This window comes from Mytilus edulis, chromosome 14, assembly GCF_963676685.1.
Source record: "Mytilus edulis chromosome 14, xbMytEdul2.2, whole genome shotgun sequence".
In the NCBI taxonomy this organism is placed as follows: Eukaryota; Metazoa; Mollusca; class Bivalvia; order Mytilida; family Mytilidae; genus Mytilus; species Mytilus edulis.
The window spans coordinates 24,968,762-24,991,939 of NC_092357.1; the positions used below are offsets into that span (position 1 = coordinate 24,968,762).

Below are 23,178 nucleotides of genomic sequence, written 5' to 3' on the forward strand. Positions count from 1 at the left end.
CTGTTCATAAATAACATTCAAAGATACTTATAATTTCTAGTAAAAAAGTCCCAATGAATGTAACTGTTTTTTTTTTTTGTATGACTTCATCATTCTTCAACAATAGCAAAAACAGACCGAGCATGAAAAAAACAACCTCCGCCAGTCAATTTTCTAATAAAATCAAAGCAAAAAATTTCTTAAAACTAGATTGGACACTTATCATGCTTACCTCACTAAACCTCATTACTATACTAACAAAAAAAACTGATAATTATTTCAAAATACGATGGTATGAATGTTCTTCCTGGTTTTGAAAGAACGATTCTTTTTATAGACATGAACGCGGCTGTCAAAGAGAGCACCCCTTTTCCATTATTATCGTAAGTCTACGTTACGTTTACGTTACGTTTGCGATCACCTTTGTGAAACACTCGCAGGTAAAATCTTACACTTAACGTAAGTTTAATCGTAAACGTAAGTCGTACGAATCTTTGTGAAACGATAGCCAGGTACTTTGTTATATATAAAAAAAAACTCTGATCTGTTTTATGTTTCTGAAATTCTTATACGGTTCTTCTTTTGACCTTATTTTAGCCATTCTCAAGATGATATGCATTAGCAGATTTCTTTTTTTTTATGAGTAATACATTTGAAATTTTAGAAATAATGGTACAAGAAATGATTTCCTTTGTTAATGAATCTCCAACAAACATTGATACCATGATAATGTTTTGTCGTGTAATTAAAGAAAAGGGAAAGCTATCGAGAAAGGAAATGTAAAAGTAAATTTTTTGAATCTCGTGCACTTGTGTTAACTTGACAAATAGAATGGGTTGTGTACGCAATATCTCGAATAGCGCCGGAATTGATGAGAATGAAAAGAAGTGATCCCAATATTATAACCGAATTTTTTAGATATGTCTAGAATCATTCTTTACTAATTTGTACAACTCTATATTTGATTTAAAATTATAAAAACAATACAAAAATTTCACAAATAGATGTGGAACCCTGTCTAATCAAGAAAAGATTGAGGTAAAGTCTATACAGTAACTTCCTTTCACTTTCAGTATATTTATTTACCAATTTGCATTATTTTGGCATCAGAAATATTCTTCAACATTTTTCAGTTTGTATCATTATCAACCATGTCAACCGATTATACTTTTATCTTTTAAGCATTTCCAATACTTAGGAAAATGTGTAAACCATGTGTACGACAATACTGTACGGTACAATGGGTATAATAGCGTTATAGGTTAGAATTTGTGGTGACATTACAGTAGACATTTATAACGTCGCCGAAAATTTTTACAATTCTCCGCTAAAAATCAAACTTCAAGAGAATATAGCTTGCAAACCAGCACGGTTGCTAGGGACTTTCCTTGCACAAATGGATTCGTCGTTTACTTGTGAATCGATTTTCGAATTAAAAAAAAATATCTGTTGACCAACGAATTAGAAAATCATTATAAAGTATTATTTACCAACTAAGTACATTATTGCCAAAAATGACTATTTATTAAAAATCCTAACTGTGATTAATATAGACAAACCGGGCATTAATACAGGGCCATTACAGAAAAAACAGGGCCATTACAGGAAAACAGTGTTAATATCAAATGTAATAAATTTAACATGGCCGCCGATTTTCAAAACGGATCGCCTCGAAAAAAAAAGTCATCCTAATTTTATTCTGTAAGATACGGTAATGCAATGGTTTTCGTAAAATCAATATTTCTGAAGTAGACTATAAGTTGACCTAGTTGCATTGACCTTAAAACCGGAAGTTGACATTTTGCAGACGATCATGACAGGCAATGCAGGAGAAGGAAATTCGTTTGCTCGGCAATCTTAGTTTCCTACAATTACGCCTAGAAAATCGGACAGAGGAGTAAAATCAGGCGCAGAAATGATGGATATTTTAGTTGATGACATTATGCGGTATGAAAGTTTAGCCGAAATGGATGAAATGATGGTATTGGACGCCTTGATTTATGGCGACAAAGTTGAAAACACTGATAATGTCGTAGAACTTGTAGAACTAGAGGTCATGCCTATCACGGAAGTTCCAGTTAGCGATGCACAGGAGGTGGTAGCTACGGAAGAGGAAGAAGTCCTGCCACAAGTGTCAAATACACGCTATAAATCAGTTACTTTGGAGGATACTGACAAATTCCCCCAAAACAACAAAAACAAAAATACCACCTACAAAACAAACTCTGACTTGAAGATGTTTTATGACTGGTGTAGATCAAATGGAAATTTAAGATTGGTTAAAGATGTTCCAGCAGAGGAGCTTGATGTGTTGCTATCTCGTTTTTATATAGGTATTTATTGTTTTATTCAAACGTACACATTTAATAAGCATGTCATTAAACAGTAAAATGCATGATATTTTTCAGCCCCACCGTCGTGGCAGTCCAAAATAATAATCCCTATCTCTTTATTAATTTATAACTTGTTCTCCTCTTGAATATACCTGATATTTGTTTACTGGATTTAACATCCATAATCAACAGGCAAAAAAAATATCAAATAACTAAATGTGTTGAACCCAAATTGTATGTAACTACATGTACATGTACCTCTTTTTTTATGTAAGCATGATTGTACAATAAAAAGATCCATGTGATTTTTTTTATTTTAGGAGTTCGAAGAAAAGATGGAGAGGAGTATGAGCCTGGGACTCTAACTGGTGTCCAAAATAGTATAGATCGGCATCTAAAAGACAATAAGAGCATGATCGACATTAAGAAAGACAAATTATTTGACCACTCAAGAAAAATATTGGAAACTAAACGTAAGGAGTTAAAAGGCCAGGGTAAAGGCAACAAAAAGAACAGAGCAGAAGCAGTTGAGCCTGAGACGTGAAATTGTTGTACAATAAACAGATACTTGGAGCTGGTATGTCTATAATGTCATCCTAAATTTTTTTATGTTTTAGTTTGGATGTTAGATATATTTTTTGTATGATAAACGTTCCTAATTTTACTCCTAACTGAATCTTAAATTCCCTCATGGATGGATAAAAATTTAAATTGTGATCTCGCCACATTTTATTTTTATATATAAATGTAGTTAAAACATTGATGAAGTCGGCCTAAAAAAAATCAATCATTATCATGTATGGTTGTTTTGCTGTAACATTTATAAAGTAAGAAAAGTACATGGAATAACGTTTTTTACTGATTTATGTGAATTGAATTTCCATTTTAAAAAAAAGCTGATATATGATATTTTTTATATTCTGCACATATTTAAAAATGTCTCTCAAACTGTTGATTAAATTTTGTTATTATAACATGTTCATTACACACTCCTAAAATTTACATATTTGTACTATTTTTCTATTTTTAGCTAATCCAACATCCTTGTTGAATACTGTCTGGTTTAATAATGGAGTTTTCTTCGCATTCCGTGGACGACAAGAACATTCAACCTTACTACTAGGTGATCTTGAGATAAAAATAAAATGCAAAAGGCTTAGAATTTGTTGAATTTAATGGTAAGATATTATATTGATATTTATATTAGGCCAAACAAAAAAGTATGTGTGTTTACTGTTACATGCTGAAAAAAATAGGGTATGTAGGTAAGGATTTTTTTTTACATTGAGTCTATGGGAGCAACATTGTGACTTTAACAGTGCTTAATCAAAAATAGTCAAACAAAATTTAGGGAAAGGGTACAGTAAACACATATTTTTTTTTTGTCTTATGGTTAAGAAACTATAATCTCTAATCGCCACAAATCCGAAACATACACAAGACAAAAATTACAGAAAAGGATCATTGACTTTATTGCAGTTCCATATCTTGAAAGTTGAGGTTATATGTTATACCGAAAAATAGATTTCTCACCGTAATTTTTTTGCAATTTTAAAACAGACCCTATAACCGGGCGGTCTATTTGATATTAGGTTATTGAAGACAAATTGAAACTGATTGCTGGTATATTTATATTTATATTTTTTGTTTTATTAGGCATGTTAGGTGTGCATAACTTCAACATTGTTTTCGGGTCATTTTAATCTGCATATTTTGATGTGAACAAATGATAAAAGCTATATTGCAACTATCAATACCTTTTTTGCATTGAAATTTATTTTATTTCAGAAAGAACAACAAAAACCCGCACCGGAGCAAAGGCTGGAGATGAAAGACCTGTGACCCCAAAAATGTTTGCACAAGAGGATAATGATAATTGCCCTATAAGGTTATTAAAACTGTACTTGTCAAAGCGTCCATCAGATTTGAAAAATGACCCAAACTCAAGATTCTATTTACGACCACTGGTCAATGTTAATGTGGATACTGAAGTTTGGTACAGCCATCAACCGTTAGGAAAAAACAAGTTGGGGGAAATGATGAAAATGATGGCTAATCAGGCTCAATTGTCTGGTAGAAAAGTAAACCACTCAACAAGGAAAACATTTGCCTCTTCGTTACTGCAGTCGGAACGGCCAATTACAGAAGTGGCACAGTTAGGAGGATGGAAAAGTGTTTCTACCCTCACTCATTACAACACTCCTTCTATTAAACAACAAAATATGGCTTCCAACATCATAGCACAAACTGCTATTCCAGATTTCAATGAAGATACAAACAGTATAAGTGAACACCATCAAATATAGCAAATGCTGATGTTACATGTAATACTGCTGTCAGAGATGAAAACTTTAACATAACTGATGATATTACAGTTGAGAGGTACTGTTCACCTTCACAGTTCCACAGTGTTAACTCTAACACATTAGCAGTAAAAAATCGACAGGAAACAAACCCATTTAATATTCTTTGTGGTGCATCTGTAACTGGTGGAACTGTAAACATTAACATTTTTTCCGGAAAAAGAAAATTTGAGTCATCACAGGAATAGACATTTTCAAACCAACTTTACTATTGTTAATGTTATATTAAATTTAGTTATGTTTTAAAAATAATATAATTACAAGACTTTTTTTGTATTTTATTTAATTTAGTGACCAGCAACCAACATTAGAGGAACCATATATAGGAATCACTGTTCACTTCTTTTCAACACACAACTTCTGTCAATCTAATATCTTAGATATTTGGTATATAAAAAGCTTTGTTATGGTGAAGTACAAAGTATTTTTTTCAAAATTAAACTGTCATTAAAAAAGAAGAGAGTACATCAAGTTGGCAGCAACACATACACTTTTGTTCAGTTGGTTAATAAATGTATTAAGAAATGGGTGTTTTTATAATGGCCCTGTTATATGTCCTCGGTCAGTAATAATGGCCTCGGAAGTCTGTAATGGCCCTCGGCGTTGCATCGGGCCATTACAGACTTCCTCGACCATTATTACAGACCTTGGACATATTACAGGGCCATTATAAAAACACCCATTCATTAATACTATAAAAATATCTGCCGTTTTCTATGATTTTCCCTATATCCTTTGTATTTCTGGCGTATCATGCTGTTAGTTTCACCAGATTGTATCTGAAAAACGAAAACGGTTATATTCTGATGTATTTTTACTAGCAGAATCCACATGTAAAATTTTAAAAAATTCTGTTGAGTAGTTATATTAGGTACACTTCGCCTTAACCAGCAAATACTAATTTATCTATTCATATCGGAAAGTAAAACCAAACATCTTGTTTGTACAAAAATACAATTACAGTTTGTTTTTTCTAGATACAAAAACAAGTTTAATTACCAAGTCAGAAACATGGCAATTATATTTCATCTGTATCGTTCATTGATTGTCTTAGTTTATATGGACTTCCACCATTCTGAAATTGCCATGGAACATAAGTTTATAAAGAACGTGTCGAATTATAATGTCTCTCAGATAATCTCTGGGCGTTTTTATGTGTGTTTGTGTTTGTGTTTGTTTTGATTTTATCTTAAGATTGATGATTTCCCCCAGTTTTGTTTGTAACCCGGATTTGTTTTTCTCAAACGATTTATGACCTTTAAACACATGTATACTACTGTTTCCTTTATTTAGCTATTTAGTTTACAGTTACAAAAACGTATACGCTCATCATCCCTGTCTGTAATTCATAATATAAAGACAAAAGATATGAAATCTCATTCAATCTGAATGAGGACAAAATAATTATCACGCCCTTTTGGTGATTGTGAGTTTGACATATATTAATTACATATATGATAAACCTCCAATGAGAATATGAAAAAGTTTTTCTGTGTTATTGACGTTTGCCCTTCATCTTATTTCGGCATGAATATTTTTTTAATATAGTAATACGACGATAGTGAATTTAAACTGTATGTCATGACACTTAGCCAGTAATAAATAAATTTACAGGCTTTTAAAGATCGACATGCATTACCAAATGACTAGAAAGACTAGTTTTATTTACAAAAATGCATATGCTACTGTTATTTTATATTTCCTATGTGTGTGTGTTTATTTGTCGTTTTTTGTTATTGTTTTTTTTATGCACTTTAATGTTTCTGTTGTTTCGTTGTTTTCCTCTTATATTTGATGTGTTTCCCTCAGTTTTAGTTTGTAACCCGGATTTGTTTTCTCTCAATTGATTTAAGACTTTTGAATAGCAGTATGCTACTGATGCATTTATTCTTAACCTATGTCATAAATTGACAAAAAAGTAAAATCAGTAGCATCAGTATTTCGTTATCCTGATAATTTTCGTTACCTTTTTTCCAATGATATTGTTAACTCAATAAATTAGTTGCCACACTATAATGAGATTTATACACATATGAATCATGTTTGTTTTATCAATATGGTGTTTGATCAAACACGTATTTGTTATGATTTCGTTCCTTTAAAAAATACATATGTTACAGATGTCTTTGCCTATGACATATGTTCATATATAGTAAAACTTGTCATAAAAAAAGTTGTACATGTACAATGATGTATATGTTTAAATATATCAATACAAAGTTAAGCGATACAAAATAATCTAGCAGAAATTATGAAACTACTCACATCCATAAATAAAAGAAAACAACTAGTTTGTACAAAAATACAATTACAGTAAATTTTTGTAAATACAAAAAAAAAGTTCATGTACCAAGTCAGGAAAATGGCAGCTGTTCTTCTAAGACGACAGGTGAATTTTTGATGTATTTTTGTTATTTTCTGGCGTTAGTTTGTAGTGTCAATTACGTTTCCATACATCATTTTTCAATCCCATTCATATATACATTTTAGTAGATAATAGATAAAAAAAATCCAATCAAATAAGATTTAGGACAAAACAATTATCACAATCTGTTGGCGATTTAGAACTTGACATATATTACTATCATATATGGTTTCTTCAAATGACCTAGTGTTGAGAACTTCGATGTGTCGATAAGACAAATGTTGACAAGTTATTGTCGATTGTCCCATATTTTTTTTCAAAAGAGATGTTTTATAAATATGATAATTAATTTTAGCTTAAGGCCTTAATCATGTTAATACTCAACAAGTGATAAATGAATTTTAAACAATTTCCGAGATCTGAATGTAATATCATTTTTTTCCCAAGGAAACTGCTTTCTGTGTGAACAAAACTCCCTCATAGAAGAATAAAAAATCGTAATAAAAATATTGCATGCATGTTTATAAAAAGATTGATCAGAAAGAAAAAAAACAGAAAATATGTTCATACAAAAATATTCCTCGTGTTTTTGTTGTTTTTTGTTTTGTTTCTGTATGTCCTTGTATCATTGTCATTGAGTGTGTATTTATAAAAAAATATGGTTTACAATTCTGTGACATCATACAAACTTGAATCATGTTTGTCGTATAAATATTTTGGTAGAATCAAACACACATTTGTTATCTTTGAACATAATATTAGTAACTTCAGACTTGGCTCAATTTTCGACACACTTATTTCTGTTCGCCACACACATTCGATGTATATCACAGAACTACTTCATTTTCTATTACCTATATTCTCTGAGCCTATATTTCTAGTGAACCGATTAACTATTAAGTTCATATCCATACGTTACATTGTAACCAGAATAAGCTCTTCATTTTCTTAGGAAAATGTCTGAATCAAGTCAGGGATACATTTAGGATAATGGTTTTCCATTCGTTCCGTCGTTAGATAAAATCTACGTTTTATTTTGTCAAATTTTACGGACTCTCTCCTTTTGAATTCATTTTAGAGTTCGATATTTCTACAACTGCGTTTGTTGAAACAAAATCTGCATTTTTTTAAATTATCGTGGCTTGTCCGACTTTTTAGACAATCAAAACAGCTTTTAAGGCAGTGCTTTTTAGGGAGGCAGCAGGTTTTCTAATTTGTATATTTTCTTCATACTCATGTCAATGAAGTCCATAAATAATAAACAAGCACGGGCGTAACATATTAACTAGGATACGTATACGCTATTTTATATAGTTGATGTGTTCTGATGGGAAATTGTTTGTTGGCAGGAGGGTCCCTTTTGTAGATCTAGAATGATTATATAAACAGTTTAATATACATTTTTCAATAAATATGACTCGCATATTGTGTAGAATTCTACTTTTTTCAATGTTTATTAAGATCAACGTTTCTTTTATATATCTGAGACCTTGTTTATATTTTTAAGTATATTGACGCTATTTTTTTATTTTATGTATATGTTTTATGTAGTTGACGGTAAATATTTAAAATATTGCTAAATTTTGATCCGGATATAAGCCTTTCTGGTCCAAAATTCCTCTACGTCATGACGTCAAAGAAGCATCTTTTGTTTCTGTTTTAAACAGAAACAAAAGATGTTGTGTTTTGTTCACAAAAAAAAAACACACTTTTATCTCATGTATTGATATTTTTAATGCCATGTCAAATATCTTGCAAGATGCAATTTAAAAATACATAGAAAAAACAAGTCCATTTCCCTAATACATTATGTTCATATTTAATTTAAAGACTAAGTACTTTCACTCAGTCAATATAATCTGAAAAGATCAATATACAACCTGTTCAAAAGACCAGTATTGATAAACATACCATACAAAATTACAAAATATGTCATTTTAAATCTAAAATTCGGTGGAAAGATACAAACTTTGAACACAAAACTGAACTGAAATCTGAAAATTCTGAAATATGAACTGGACAATTGCATTATTTTTAGGCGAATTATTCATACAAAGTATAAAACAATATAGGCGAATGGCACCAGAGATAGTCAAACTCATATGTTATTAAACGAACTAACGAAAAACATCATAACTTGAACACAAAACGAAAAAAGACATAAAGACAAACAACAGCATCCAACACAACAACAAAAAACTAAAACTGCTGCACCTCACCATATTATGAATACAAACACAAAAGTAGACATGCATACAGCTTTTGAGTTGCGTTGTATGCGTATGGATACGACATCTATTGTCTCTTTTTAGAAAAATATCAAAATTTAATATTTTTTTAACTTTGTACACTGACTCTGATATATTACGATAAAATTAAGAATGGAAATGGGGAATGTGTCAAAGAGACAACAACCCGACCATCGATAGAAAACAGCTGAAGACCCCATTCCAAGAACATGCTGCATATAAAAAGACTATATAGAACACTTTAGAACTGAAACATAAAGAAAATGCAGATTGGATACATGTGTTATTTGGTTTTTAGTTTTTCTGAATTTCTGTACAACATTAAGTTGATTTTTTACAGATTTAGTTTTCACTTAATATTCTTATCATGCTGGAATTAATCTTTCAACAACATATATGGTAATGTATTGCCTCTGTAATATCTTTTTACTTTTTCTTGTTATATGTCTTTCGGAAGTCTTTGAAGATATTTCATTCATTGGAAATGATTGATCGTATCTGTCGCCGATGTTGTTTTTCTAACACTTGAATGTTTTTCATTTCCTATAAAAGACAGTGAAGGATTTATAGATTTAATTATAATCTAGATACAGGCTAATTTTCTATTCTTGTAGAAACGAACAACCATTCTCTATTCAAAAAAGAAGTTAAATTTACATATTACGTATATTGTTGTTAAATAATCTCAGTCTTTAGTTGTTTGTGTAGCATTTTAGAGACTTCTGTTTGTTGTTTCTTGTTTGATCAACCTGCTGGCAACTATAAGTTTTCAATCACGCATAGCTATTTGCTATCATAACAACATGAACAACGTTCAAAATTATTTCTTCAATTACGGATAATGATATATGATTGCCTTTAGAGAAAAGATAATTATGGTAATTAGGAATTGTTGACAAGTTTTCCATTGATTCCAGGAAATGTCAACTGCAGTTTGAAAATTTGAAAAACATATTTACAATCGTTGATTGTTATGTGTTTACATGTTTCTTTGTTGATGACTTCATTATATGATCAATGCATGTTGATAAACTCATCAGGACTAAATTTTATATATACGCCAGACGCGCGTTTCGTCTACAAAAGACCGATCAGTGACGCTCGAATCCAAAAAAGTTTAAAAAGCCAAATAAAGTACACAGTTGAAGAGCATTGAGATCCAAACTTTCTAAAAGTGTTGCCAATTTCTGTTATACTGATGATTCAGACAAATATTTCAGACATTGTCGTTACGAAATTAATACATCGAATAATCAGAAACGTAATTAGGGACTTTATTCACATTCTACACTATACAATAGAAAATAACAGGAACAATTACTAAGTGTGTGTCTGATGAATGCAACAGTAGTATAAATGTCAGTTCCTAATTTGTATATGGAGTTGTCATAGTGTTTATGATTGAATATATTTTCAAACCAAAAAAAACAATAAAACTATCTTTGTTCCGTGGCGTGTTGTATCTTATTAGTTCTAATTTCTTAACAATGGTATTTTTTGACACTTTCGAAATAAAATACAATTTGCCTTCAAGAATTCCGGATTATGACAAGCTAATGTCCGGTTAAAGGAAAGTCAAATTATATAAAAGAATAAATATGTCAAATATGTTTATTTAAATGGCCAAGATGTGATTAAATCAGTAGACATTCTTTGGAATTGTAATAACATATATCTCAACATTCGGTTTATTTGAAGATTGACGGAAATGACACATTTTTAATGCGAATGTCTTAAATGATAAACTGGTGATCTCATCAGACAGTAGGTTGTCTGTTTTGAATTTATCAAGGGACATTATAGGGTTACCCTACTATAAAGAACATGTTGAATGTTTAGCATGAGTGTAATATGACAGATAAATTTGAAAATCTAAATACTCTATTGAAATAAACATAGTATATTCACATCATTTTTCAAAGTTTCGCTCATGATGCCGGGGGACGTCATTGTTTAAGGAACCATTTATGGAAAAGTTAAAGAAATACTCGGTTGGTTTTTATGCTCATATCTGACACTCTTTTTAGCCTATTTAAGTGATGGTCAAGAATAATCCTGGAAATGTCAGTTTCCTAATGAGCGACAAATTATATATATATATATATATGCATTATCATGATTATATATACGAATCAATGTACTTACGTCTGCAATTTGGATGTCAAGCGGTAACAATTAACTTTAAACGGAAATGAGGGTTTTGAATTGGTTGTTATCAACAGAAATCCTTCACTAATGAACCGAAATACGATAAAAATTGTTTTAGACAGAAATGTTGACCGACAAAAGAAAACATCTATGCTCATTATTTTTAAAATCAATCTAAAACATAGAAAATGAATATACTAAAGTCTTCTTCTTAAACCTTACTTTATATGCAACTTAATATTAATAAATGTTAAATAAAAAAGCATTTTTGTCTGTAATGAGGCAACGAAAATAAGCTCATACACAGGTGAAATACGTGTTAATGGCAATATTTATTGGGTCATACTTTATAAATCATTACAGAAATGTGGTATACAGTTGTGTTAATTGAAGTTTCGACTCTTTTGAGCTTAACATTATAGGTTTTTTTTTAATTGTATTCGCTTCGGTAGAGTGCCGACTTATTTTGGATAATAATTAACACTTTCTATATTGCCGTTTGTTATCTGCACCTTCAAGACGAAGATGATAACAAAATGTGTTATACAATTACATTTTTGTACATATAAGCACAAAGCGATACCTTAGCAAATTTCAAATACCTATCATACAGTACTTAAAGTATTAACAGAAATAACACGTTATCCTTCGTGTGCACATTTCTTTACTGTGTAAAAAAAATTTCAGCTGATCAATTTAATTCCGCATTAGTTGTTCAATGTCTTTGAGATTACACAAATAAGAAAGGAAATGAGATGTTTTAGATTTTTTTCCATCTAAGCTGAATAAATTTAATGGCATCCTTTTAAATTTATTGCAGGCGACAAGACAACCCATTACATATTTCTTCAAGTAATAATACATTTCCAACAGAAGTACAATTAGACAAACTAATGCAATTTCAACATTTTCGTGTCTATAAAGAAATGGATAACGATTTGCAATCTCTTTCAATATAATTTTGTGTCAATAACAGATTCTTTATGTCATTGTTTTTTTTTTATTCATTCATTTGCATGTTTTAAATTCTGAAAGATAAATACAAAGAAGTAAACATAGTTAGGCTCTATCTTTATTCTTGCAATGCATTATCTTCAGACAGACATCTCATTAACAGCTTGTTACATTTGTTTAAGCACGCATTTTAATTGATGTTGTGGTACAGATACAATAAGACATTACGATGCTTTTCTAAGATAACCTTGTGTAGGCAAATAGTAAAACGATTTTAAGTCTTTTGAAATGTTATTCCGTGACAATAACGGATATTTTATGTCATCAGCTTTGTCTGTTTAAACATTTGTTAGAAGAATTGTTTAAGATGACTTAACATTCAATTGTTTAGCTAGATCGCTAATCTACCTTTATTGCACCTGTCTTCAGAAAATATCCGATTAACAATTTGTTTGAATAAATGAGCTTTGGTCATGGTTCAATGCATTCATAGAAAGATGCCTCTTTTATAAATAAAACGAAAAAAGGATTCACCAAAGTAATTAATACATTATTACTAGTGTTGTCAAATTGTACACTTTTGCCTAACCGGTTACTCGGATAATCGTTCGACCGATTAACCGGTTAACTGGTAATTTAAGTTGGTGTTTGAAAGCCTTATCAATAGAACCCTACACATAGATATAAGATGTGGTTTGAGTGTCAATTTGACAAACTTTCATCAAAGTCATAAATACGCTTTTAGAATTGAAGCTTTTCCTTTAGCATTATAAGGCTTGTCTGTGAGGATGTCTGGCGAAGTTTGACTTTTAATAATCAAATACACCGTATCAACTATAGCGTTTGTACCAACTTCAGATTAAAAATCCAAAAAAAATCTTAATCTCGTAGAATTGAATATGTCATATGTCTGAAATCGATTATTCTTTCCTTTTCTCTTGTTGTCTCCGAAAATAATGGGGTGTGTTTCAATTTGAAATGATTAATTATAAAAAAGAAGATGTGGTATGATGCATATGCCAATGAGACAATTCGTCACAAGAGACAAAAATGACACAGAAGTTAACAACTATAGGTCATTGTACATGCTGTACGACCTGTTTCTTCATTGTGTTTGCTTTTTTCTTTAAGAATGTTACTCGTATTTTCACGTATACATTGAGTACATTCACATTGGTTTGCATTTCACCATTTTTGAATTTAAAGTATGACTAACCCTTGCACTACGTAGGTTGCACATTTGAATGTAGGTTTACACAATATTCGATCAAAACCTAAATAATAAAGTAATTAGTAAAATTAAATCTCATTACTGATTTAAAGTTACTGTTAAAAAAACATGTTTACTAATTATGTTTCTAAAGATCCTGCCCCGAACTCTAATTAATTTTATGTTTTTAGGATTAACAATAGCAATCAATATACTGGACAATTGATCTGTCAAACTAATTACAACGACGACATTTTTTAAATAAAACATAACTATTTAATAATTGATTTTCAACACAAATTTATATAAAATCTATCGAAATGGAAAAAGTCCGGTTAACCGGTTAGCATTTTTGGTATTCGGTATTCGGTCGTTCGACCGATTAACCGGTTGACCGGTTAACCGTTGACAACACTAAGTATTACAATTACGTACAACAGCATATTGACATCTGAAAAAAATGAACAAACATGACAACTTAAGGCCAGGAAAATGGCAGCTGTTTTCCATTTATTGTGTTTGAGCTTATGATTTTGTCAATGAATAGGGTCTTTGATTTAAATTTTCGTTTGAGTTCGGTATTTTTTATATTTGACCTTTTGATCTATTTTACAATCTGTCAGCGGAACTGTTCTAGATTCGTCTTTTTATTAATTTTACTGACACCTTTTGGACACTATTTCATAAAGGCTAGTCTACACTTCAAAATGGACAGTTTAGTCTTGACGATAATGTCAGTTTTTGAATTTTAACATATTTGGACAGTTCTATTCGTAGGAAAATCCACATTTAACTACGAAAGAAACATATTATTGCACACAAAGTGAGGGCTGATGTGGGAGGTGGGATGCACTTGAAAGACTATTATGGATATATCTGAAAAGATTAGATTTCAGATGACATTAGACAGTATGTTAAGAAAAATTTGTACCACAATATGTCAAAATGTTTTACACTGGGACAAAGGTTACACAATTTTGATAGTTTGGATATATCTATTTTAGCTGAATATATTTATGAACTAAAAGTATCATTCCTATAAGATAGTTATTCACCATCGCAATTTCTTTATAACAAAAAAGACCAAGGGCATTCGAATCGAAACAAGAAATCATAGGAAACGACACGTGTTGGAATATTTTATGGCATTATTGAAGCTTCTTGATTTTGTCAATCGAGATTTTTTATTTTCGTGTGAATTAATGAACCACCGTGGTTGTTGCATGGCCCAGTATCATGTGTTGAAGATAAAGAATTCAATAGGTATAAGACATTTGAATAATTTACACGATTTAATTTTTATCATAACTTAGTGTTGTTACTTTAATACCATACGTATCTAACAACTGGTAAATATGCATTTATAGTCAATACTGCCGGATAAACGCAGCAATTTAAGATGATCCAGTCTGATAATATAAAAAAAAGTAAGTGTGGTATGTTGGTGTGTAGATTTTAAATTCGTTATGATAAATAAAAAGAAGTAAACAAAATAAGGCTCTATCTTTATTGTAGCTTAAAGGTAATGTATTATCTTTAGAAAAACATATCCCTAACAACTTGTTTCATTTGTTAAGGTGGAACTCACACTATAAGGAGATAACCCTGTAAAACCAGCTAAACGTTTTAATTACGTTGTGTTGTTAAGGGAATATTAAGCTTCTCAATGATCAAAATAAGTGTTTGTCAAACTGTTATATAACCAGTGTAATTTTACTGATACAACGGTTGGTTCAAGTTTTTTAGAATTTTTATATTTTTGTCAAAGGGTCAAAGTAAATAATTTATCAAAATTTCAAGAAAATTAAACTAGCTTAATTAATTTTAGTTAAAGTTTTGGGTACCATCTTAAGCACGAATTCAAATAGCAGTTGTGATACAGATACGATAAGACATTGCGATGCTTTTCTAAGATTACTTTGTGTAGACAAATAGTAAAACGATATTTAATTTTTTGAAATGTAATTTCGTGACAATAACGAATATTAGCTTTTGTCTGTTTAAATATTTGTAGTGAGATTTCTTTAAGAGGACTGAATATAGCACTCTTTAATCTGATCGCAAATACCTTTAATGCACTTGTCTTTAGATTAACACTTAGTTTAAATAAACAAGCATACACACCTTTTCATAGTGAAATGCGTGCATAGAATGACCCTCTTTTATAAATAAAACAAAGAACCGATAACTTGGATAATTACAGTATTAGTACATATAAACGTGCAACAGCATATTGCCATCTGAAAATAAAAATGAACAGACATGAACATTCGGGGACAGGAATATGACACTTGTTTTCCATTGTTTTTAGGATATAGATTTAGTTATTTAATAAGGTTTTCGATTTGAATTGTCTTTGGAGTGCGGTATTTTTGTTTTTTACTTATTGATCTCTCTTACATTCTTTTGAAAGTCCTACTGACACCTATCATATAATTATTAAACATGATAAAAGAGGGCACACTTGTCCTGTTTTTCAGATCAGAAGTACCGGACTTTTTATTATCAAACTTCAGGGAACCAGTAAGCTATGATATTCAATTAAAGTTATAGTAACTATCTAACCCACTAGTCAGGATAAGTATGTTTTTTCATGCAATTACTGTCACTTTATTTGTAGGTATGACATAGTAGCCATTAAGACTTAAAATTGCATACTTATGTGGCTATGAATTTGTGGTTTTATACCTGCAAATATTTCAGAAAGTTAAGCATAGAAGATTATGATAGATCTACCCTAAAAGTTTGAAATTGTTTAACCATACGACATGTTTGGACAGTTATACTGTAAACTTCTTTCGAAAGTTTAATCGGTACGGTAGAACAGATTTGTACAACTCTTAAGGGGGCTCGTGGGTATAAATCGATTTTTATTAAACATAGGATTCCGCTATTTATTTCTTTAATAGATCTTTATCATATACTTAATATAAAAATAGATAATAATAAAAATGGGTCACCGTTCATTTAAGCTCACAATCTGCCTTCGACAGAATCATGCATGTTAAGATACGTTATTTTTAGTGAACGAATAGGAGAACTATATGTTATATCAAAATAAAAAAAAGCTAAATTACAGAAATCGCCCAAATATTAAAATTGTTTAGTTTAAGTATAACATATTTTGACAGTTCTACCGAAGAACAGTTTGTTTTGCAATATATATTTTAAAATAATATATTATGTTATGATCTCCTTTTTTGATTTTTATATCTTTTTGATGTTCAACATTAAATTTCCATTTGGAAGCAGCCCTCTTTGTGATTTCATATCATCATAAACATTTCATCAAGACAGTAGTAAGCCGTAAAGAGAGTATACTGATACTATGAGGTTTGTCTTCATATTGACGATTTTAAAACATTGTCATCATATGGACTATTTAAAAGCATTGTCTCCATATGGACTATTTTTTAGTATTGTATTCATATTGACTATTTAAAAGCATTGTCTTCATATGGACTATTTAAAAGCATTGTCTTCATATGGACTATTTTTTAGTATTGTATTCATATTGACTATTTAAAAGCAATGTCTTCATATGGACTATTTTTTAGTATTGTATTCATATTGACTATTTAAAAGCATTGTCTTCATATGGACTATTTAAAAGCATTGTCTTTATATGGACTATTTTTTAGTATTGTATTCATATTGACTATTTAAAAGCATTGTCTTCATATTGACGATTTTAAAACATTGTCATCATATAGACTATTTAAAAGCATTGTCTCCATATGGACTATTTTTTAGTATTGTATTCATATTGACTATTTAAAAGCATTGTCTTCATATGGACTATTTAAAAGCATTGTCTTCATATGGACTATTTAAAAGCATTGTCTTCATATGGACTATTTTTTAGTATTGTCTTCATATAGACTATTCAATGAGCATTGTTCTCATTGACGTGTTTGCAATTGACTAGTTACATGTAAATGACTAAACGTTTATTTTCCTTCAAGAAATATTTGTTTGCTTCCTGTTGGGATTTAAATCAGAAGTAGCTTTTCATTTTGTTATTTTGTGCATGTGTTGATCAAATTAAGAAATTTATTTAATCTTATTTGAATAATTATAGTTGCCGAATTTTTTAATGTTGTATAGCATTTTTTGGGTTATTTGGTACTGTGTATTTGTTGTTATATTTAGCGTGCGACAACTTTACTTTTATTTATGTTTTTATTTGATATGCAAATTATTTTCTTGTACGTATTTTTTATTTGGAATTATTATCTAGACATAGAAACTTCATGTGCATCATATCATAAACATGTTGCATAGATTCTTGGTTATAATTAGTTTATTCGAAGAAAAATCCATATTTAGCATGTTTAGCTACGAAAAAACATAGTATTGCACATAAAGTTAAGGCTGATGTGGGAGGTGGGTGACCTTGAAAGAACCGTTATGGATATATCTGAAAAGATCAAATTTAAGATAACATTAGACAGTATGTTTATAAAGATTTGGATCACAACTAACAAACTGACAATATGTAATTACATTGGGAAAAAGTTTACATGATTTTGATAGCTGGGGTAAATCTTGTTAAACTGAATACGTGTATATAGAACATGAGCTTAAAGCATCATTCCCAAAAGATGTTAATGCCTCATCTCATATTCTTTACAAAAGAATGTCATTCGAATAAATGCAAGAAAGTATACAAGTCTACAAGTTTTGGAATAGTTATTGACGCATCTTGTCCTTATTAATCTATGTTTCTTAAGGATGTTCGCTACTCTGTTTCAAAATAACACGCTTTTTAAAGACTAGCATATGTCGATAGTATATAAACAAAGATACATAAAAAGGCAAAAAAGATATAAGCCATTGAAAATTTCGTGGCAAATAATTCTCTATAGACTTTTCATATATTGACACCATTTTGCTTTCATAACCGATAGAAAAATAACAAGGATTTCATAAAATTTTCAAAAAAGATATCTTAACTATGTTTAATTAAATAATGGAAAAAAATAAGGTTTAATGAGTAATTTTTTTAATGGCATTTCATGGATAAAACCAGATGATTCCGAATATCTGGCAAAAATTCTAAAACATGAGGAGTGACCTTTCTTAAGTAACCTTAACTTAATCAGCCAGCTCGGTAACGGATGAGTACAAGACTTTTGAATAATGTACACGATTAAAATATCCTCGTTCTTATGATTATCCTATTCGTATCGAATAAATTTGTACATTTTAAATTCCAACATGTTAAATGTAATACAGCCGGACGAACGCACTAAAAGCTTACACAGACTGAGAATATAAGAATGAAAATGTAGTAGGATTGCCAATGAGACAACTCTTCAAAAGAGACCAAATGACAGACATTAACAGTTACTAGGTACTGCTTTCCACAATGATTCAAACCCATACAATACAGTTAACTATGAAAGGCCAACAACAGACAAATGAATGGAGCAGGATTGACACATACTGAATGTGGCAAGGTTATACTAGGTCAAATTAGTTACTTTTTTAAATAATTTTCATATTATTAAAACAAATATTTAAAAAACTGTCCAGACAAATAATGTTTGCAAATAGATCAAGATTCGTTTCTTCGTTTTTATTCATATTGATGTCATACATGTCATAAATCAAAAATTTATTTTTAAGTTAAATTATATTCAATCTCACATTTGAGTCTTTTTATCAAGTGTATATCATATTCCATTTGAGTATTTTGGAATAAATTCAATAGTATGACTTTGAAACTAATACAATAAAGTAATATCTTATTCTGAACTCGGTTTTACATTAACAAGAACTTACGACTAAGATTGATCGTAAGTCATGAAAAATTAAGTGTACTTTCAATCAAAGTTAGTCGTAAGTGTTTTTTGTAAAAGCAACATTAAGTCGTAAAGGTAGTAATTTAAAATATGTGTATTTTTGCACTTGCGATACACAATGATACATTTCCATATCTGTCTTGTTATACCATTTCACAACAAAGTATATCAGTTCGGTGTAATAATAACCTGAAACCTGGAATTGGGGAAAAAAGATTGATACAGGTCTTTTTAAAAATCATATAAGATAACATAAGCAGATATTACTTTATTATTGTCAGTCTCAGGTTTCATTTGATTATTCAGATGCGTGTGCTATCTGCTCTTTTGTCGGGTTGATATCTCGTTGACACATTCCCCATTTCAATTCTCAATTTTGTGTTGTTGGAATAATATCTCATTGACGGCACTTTTTTTATTCTGATTAAAAGAAATGTTTGTTTCTATAGAAAGTTTTGCATTTGACTTATTTAATGAATTTTAGTTAGCTCTCCACGGTGCATGATTTTTCTGCCAGACACAATATCTATACTTGTATTTTGTTTGGGATTTTTTTTTTTTTTTTCAACTTTGGAATATTTTGCTCATGACACGTAGCTAGATAAGTCTTATGATAAGATTTAGATCCTTGAACTGAAAAAGTTTTAATGACAATTTTTTTTATTTATAAGTAGTATAAATTAGTGTCAATTTGCGTATAAAAAGTTCATCCTTTATCCATGTGTTATTTGCTGTCTAAATAGGTTATGTTCGTACTTATCACATGGAATAATTATCTAAACTATTTCGAGAGTCTTAATGCGTCATAGTCACATAAACTCTTTGTTATAATTGGTAACATATCTGTAGGCAGAATAAATGACATTTAAGTTAAAAAGAATTAGAATTTCAAAATCAAAGCGGAAGCTAATGGGGAAGGGGCATTCGAATGCCCTTCAAGGAAACATCAAGATATATCTAAATAGATTATTGTAAATGTTACATTAGACGGTATGTTAATAAAGATTTACACACTAACTGTCAATACGTTATTCTATTGGGAAAAACTTTGCACATTTTAAAAAGCTTTTATCCCTCTAACACGGCATGTAAAAATATATTTGAAAGTATCATTGTAAGTATCATTGTAAGTGCAACGTCTCATACTCTTTTTTGTTAAAATATGTACTAAATTCAAAAAAGATTAAGCCCTAAGTCATTTTTTTTAAATTTTTTATCAGAAAATTATTGAGGATTCTTGTATTTATTATTCGATAGTTTTCAAGATATTTATACATGCCTCTATCGAGACAACTTGTTCTAGCATGAGCCAGTATCATGTTGATCCTATTTACGCGATTAAAAATTTATATTACTACTTAAGTGAACCAGGTGAGTTATACTTTAACAGGCCTCTGGTGCTTTCTATTGAGACCCTACGGTATTTGACAGTTTATCAAATAGTCAGTATATATGTATTTTGGCGTTTGTTTTTTGTTGCAACTAAGTGCTTATGTTGTTCCATTCTGTTCTTCTTACATTGTTTGTGTATTTCCTCGGTTTTCGTTTGAAACTGCGGTATACTACTGTTGTCTATTTTACACAATCGTTCAATAATTGACTGAACATACACGAGCTACTTCCATTAACACATGTACTTATTTGAGTGACTGAAAAATAAGACAGTTTTTTAACCTACATGTAGATACTTCTTAGTTTGTCACAACGAAACAAAATAACCAAAAATATATACCACCGCTGTGAATCAGATCAAGTAATGAGACATATCCCCGATGTTGCTTTTTTTTTTTTTTACTGCAAATGAAAAGTACACTGATTGTTCGGTTTCTATATACATGAAGGGACTCATAAAAATATCACGCTCTCATAATAATTAAACAGCTGCATAATTTGAACTAGTTATCACGCGTCAAATTGACTGTATCGCATCAACTAAAACCTATGCGCACGTCGGCACGTACACCGCACTTCAGTCGCTTTGTCAGTCCTATACTGCACATATGCAATGTCCAAAGTTATCCAAGACATGACATGGATATGTGTTATCCGGTATTTCATGTCAAATTTGATACATGACTTAATATACATGTAGTCATCACAGTTTTATCTATCTACTAAGAGAACATGAACATGAGTTAAAGGATAATAATAGCCGATTTTCTTTCTACTTATAGCATGCATGCTTTTGTAAATTGTCTGAGTGAAATTTTATTAGATCTTCTTTTTGTAATCTGCTAATTATAAAATAAGTATTATCATTGTACGTATTCAATATTATTTGGAGCATCACGAGACAATCTTAAACCTTTCTTTAACGTTCAAAAAACTAAAATTGACACGACACCTACTATTACATGTTTAACCGTTATAATGCAATTTGAAGTGTCTCGACTTCAAGCATTATTGAGTTCCGTGGACGTCTTAATAATGATGAAAAATTATGAGACTATTATCGCACCTGCTCGCATCACGATATTTTCGGTTGTAGGACTTCTTCAGAACAAATTCACAAAAATCGTGGCATTTACTGGTGGACAGAATACTTTAAATTTAATTGTTTTGTTCTGATTTTTTAACTAATTTTTCGTAGGATTCAATAGTCTATGTCAAATGCCAATAGGTTAATTATATGAACATAAGATGAGTTATAGTGCAAAAACTTGCAAATTCCATGTTATAAAGTACAACACAGTCATTAAAAACTGATGATGCAGTTAAAACTAAAAGCAAAGACCATATATATCTGCAATTAACACAGAGGACTGACATTGATATCGTATAACACTCAATCGTCTTTTTTTAATGAAGATGTAAATATATGTACTTTACAAAAGGCGTTTCATTTTTCTATTCATTCAAACTATTCCGTATTTTATACTGTGCAAAAGGGGGGCAACAGATACCAGAGGGACAGTCCAACTCATAGATTTAAAAAAAAAAACGCCATGGTTAGTAAATAAAAAGACAATCAGACAAATAATAGTACACAGACACAACTAAGAAAACTAAAGACCAAGTAACACAAACTTCACCAAACATTGGAGGCGATCCTGGTCCACATGTGGCATCCGTCCTGACAGATAACTTTATTAAAGTCATATTGTTTCTAATTCTTAATCGAATAAATAAGAAGAGACAGACTATGCTGTACTACTTTATACATCAAATCACTACGCGCACGTAAAAAAATAAGTTCTATCTGTTAATCTCAAAGTCTCAAGCTGATCTGCCGCAAATAGAACTACACTTTGTAACTTCAAATTTGATGTGATGTTTTTGGAATTATTAATGTTTTGTCGATAAATGTTTTTGTTTAAATATCCAGCATATTTTCAGATTGCAAACATGACATAATACAATTAGATATGAAACCTTTTAACATTCTTAGTATCCTTATTTTTTTTGAATAGTTAAAATTGTTAGGTTGATGTCTTCCTAATGTTTATTTTACATCCCCGTTGTTCTAGATCGGGGTGATTTCAGATACCATATGATGTGCATTGAACATATAACTGAGATAGGTTCTCTTGTATTCGCTGTTATAATATGTTAATCTGACAAGAACTGATTATATAACAAGTAAAGGTCAACTACCAGCCTTTAAGTATAGAAAATTGATCAACAACATGGCAAGTATTACATCACCACAAATTGAGAAAACAAAATCCCCATAATTAAAAGAAACAATTTATTCGAAAGTCAAATACATACACAATAATGACATTATTTATTCAGATATTGATTCTATCAGCAAGAATAGCAAGAGAACC

The 23,178-nt window shown here is 30.3% G+C and overlaps 1 protein-coding gene across 2 annotated transcripts; it reads left to right on the plus strand.

The window, feature by feature from the left end:
- The first annotated feature begins 1,552 nt into the window (after positions 1 to 1,552).
- Positions 1,553 to 4,577, plus strand: LOC139502948 (uncharacterized protein KIAA1958 homolog). Of its 2 annotated transcripts, none has more exons than XM_071292618.1 (3): positions 1,553 to 2,312; positions 2,633 to 2,889; positions 3,343 to 3,488. In XM_071292618.1, the coding sequence occupies exons 1-2, from the start codon at positions 1,895 to 1,897 to the stop codon at positions 2,854 to 2,856; spliced, it is 642 nt and encodes a 213-aa protein (XP_071148719.1). In that variant the 5' UTR covers positions 1,553 to 1,894; the 3' UTR covers positions 2,857 to 2,889; positions 3,343 to 3,488. The 2 variants fall into 2 exon arrangements, 1 of the variants encoding a protein (XP_071148719.1); XR_011658979.1 differs by lacking the exon at positions 1,553 to 2,312 and adding an exon at positions 4,101 to 4,577 and having other exon boundaries at positions 2,344 to 2,889; positions 3,343 to 3,490.
- The last annotated feature ends 18,601 nt before the right edge of the window (positions 4,578 to 23,178 follow it).

Coding starts and splice junctions, on each gene's coding strand:
- LOC139502948 (XM_071292618.1), top strand. CDS start 1,895: ATGATGGATATTTTAGTTGATGACATTATGCGGTATGAAAGTTTAGCC. Junction 2,313..2,632: donor GCTATCTCGTTTTTATATAG/GTATTTATTGTT, acceptor TTTTTATTTTAG/GAGTTCGAAGAAAAGATGGA.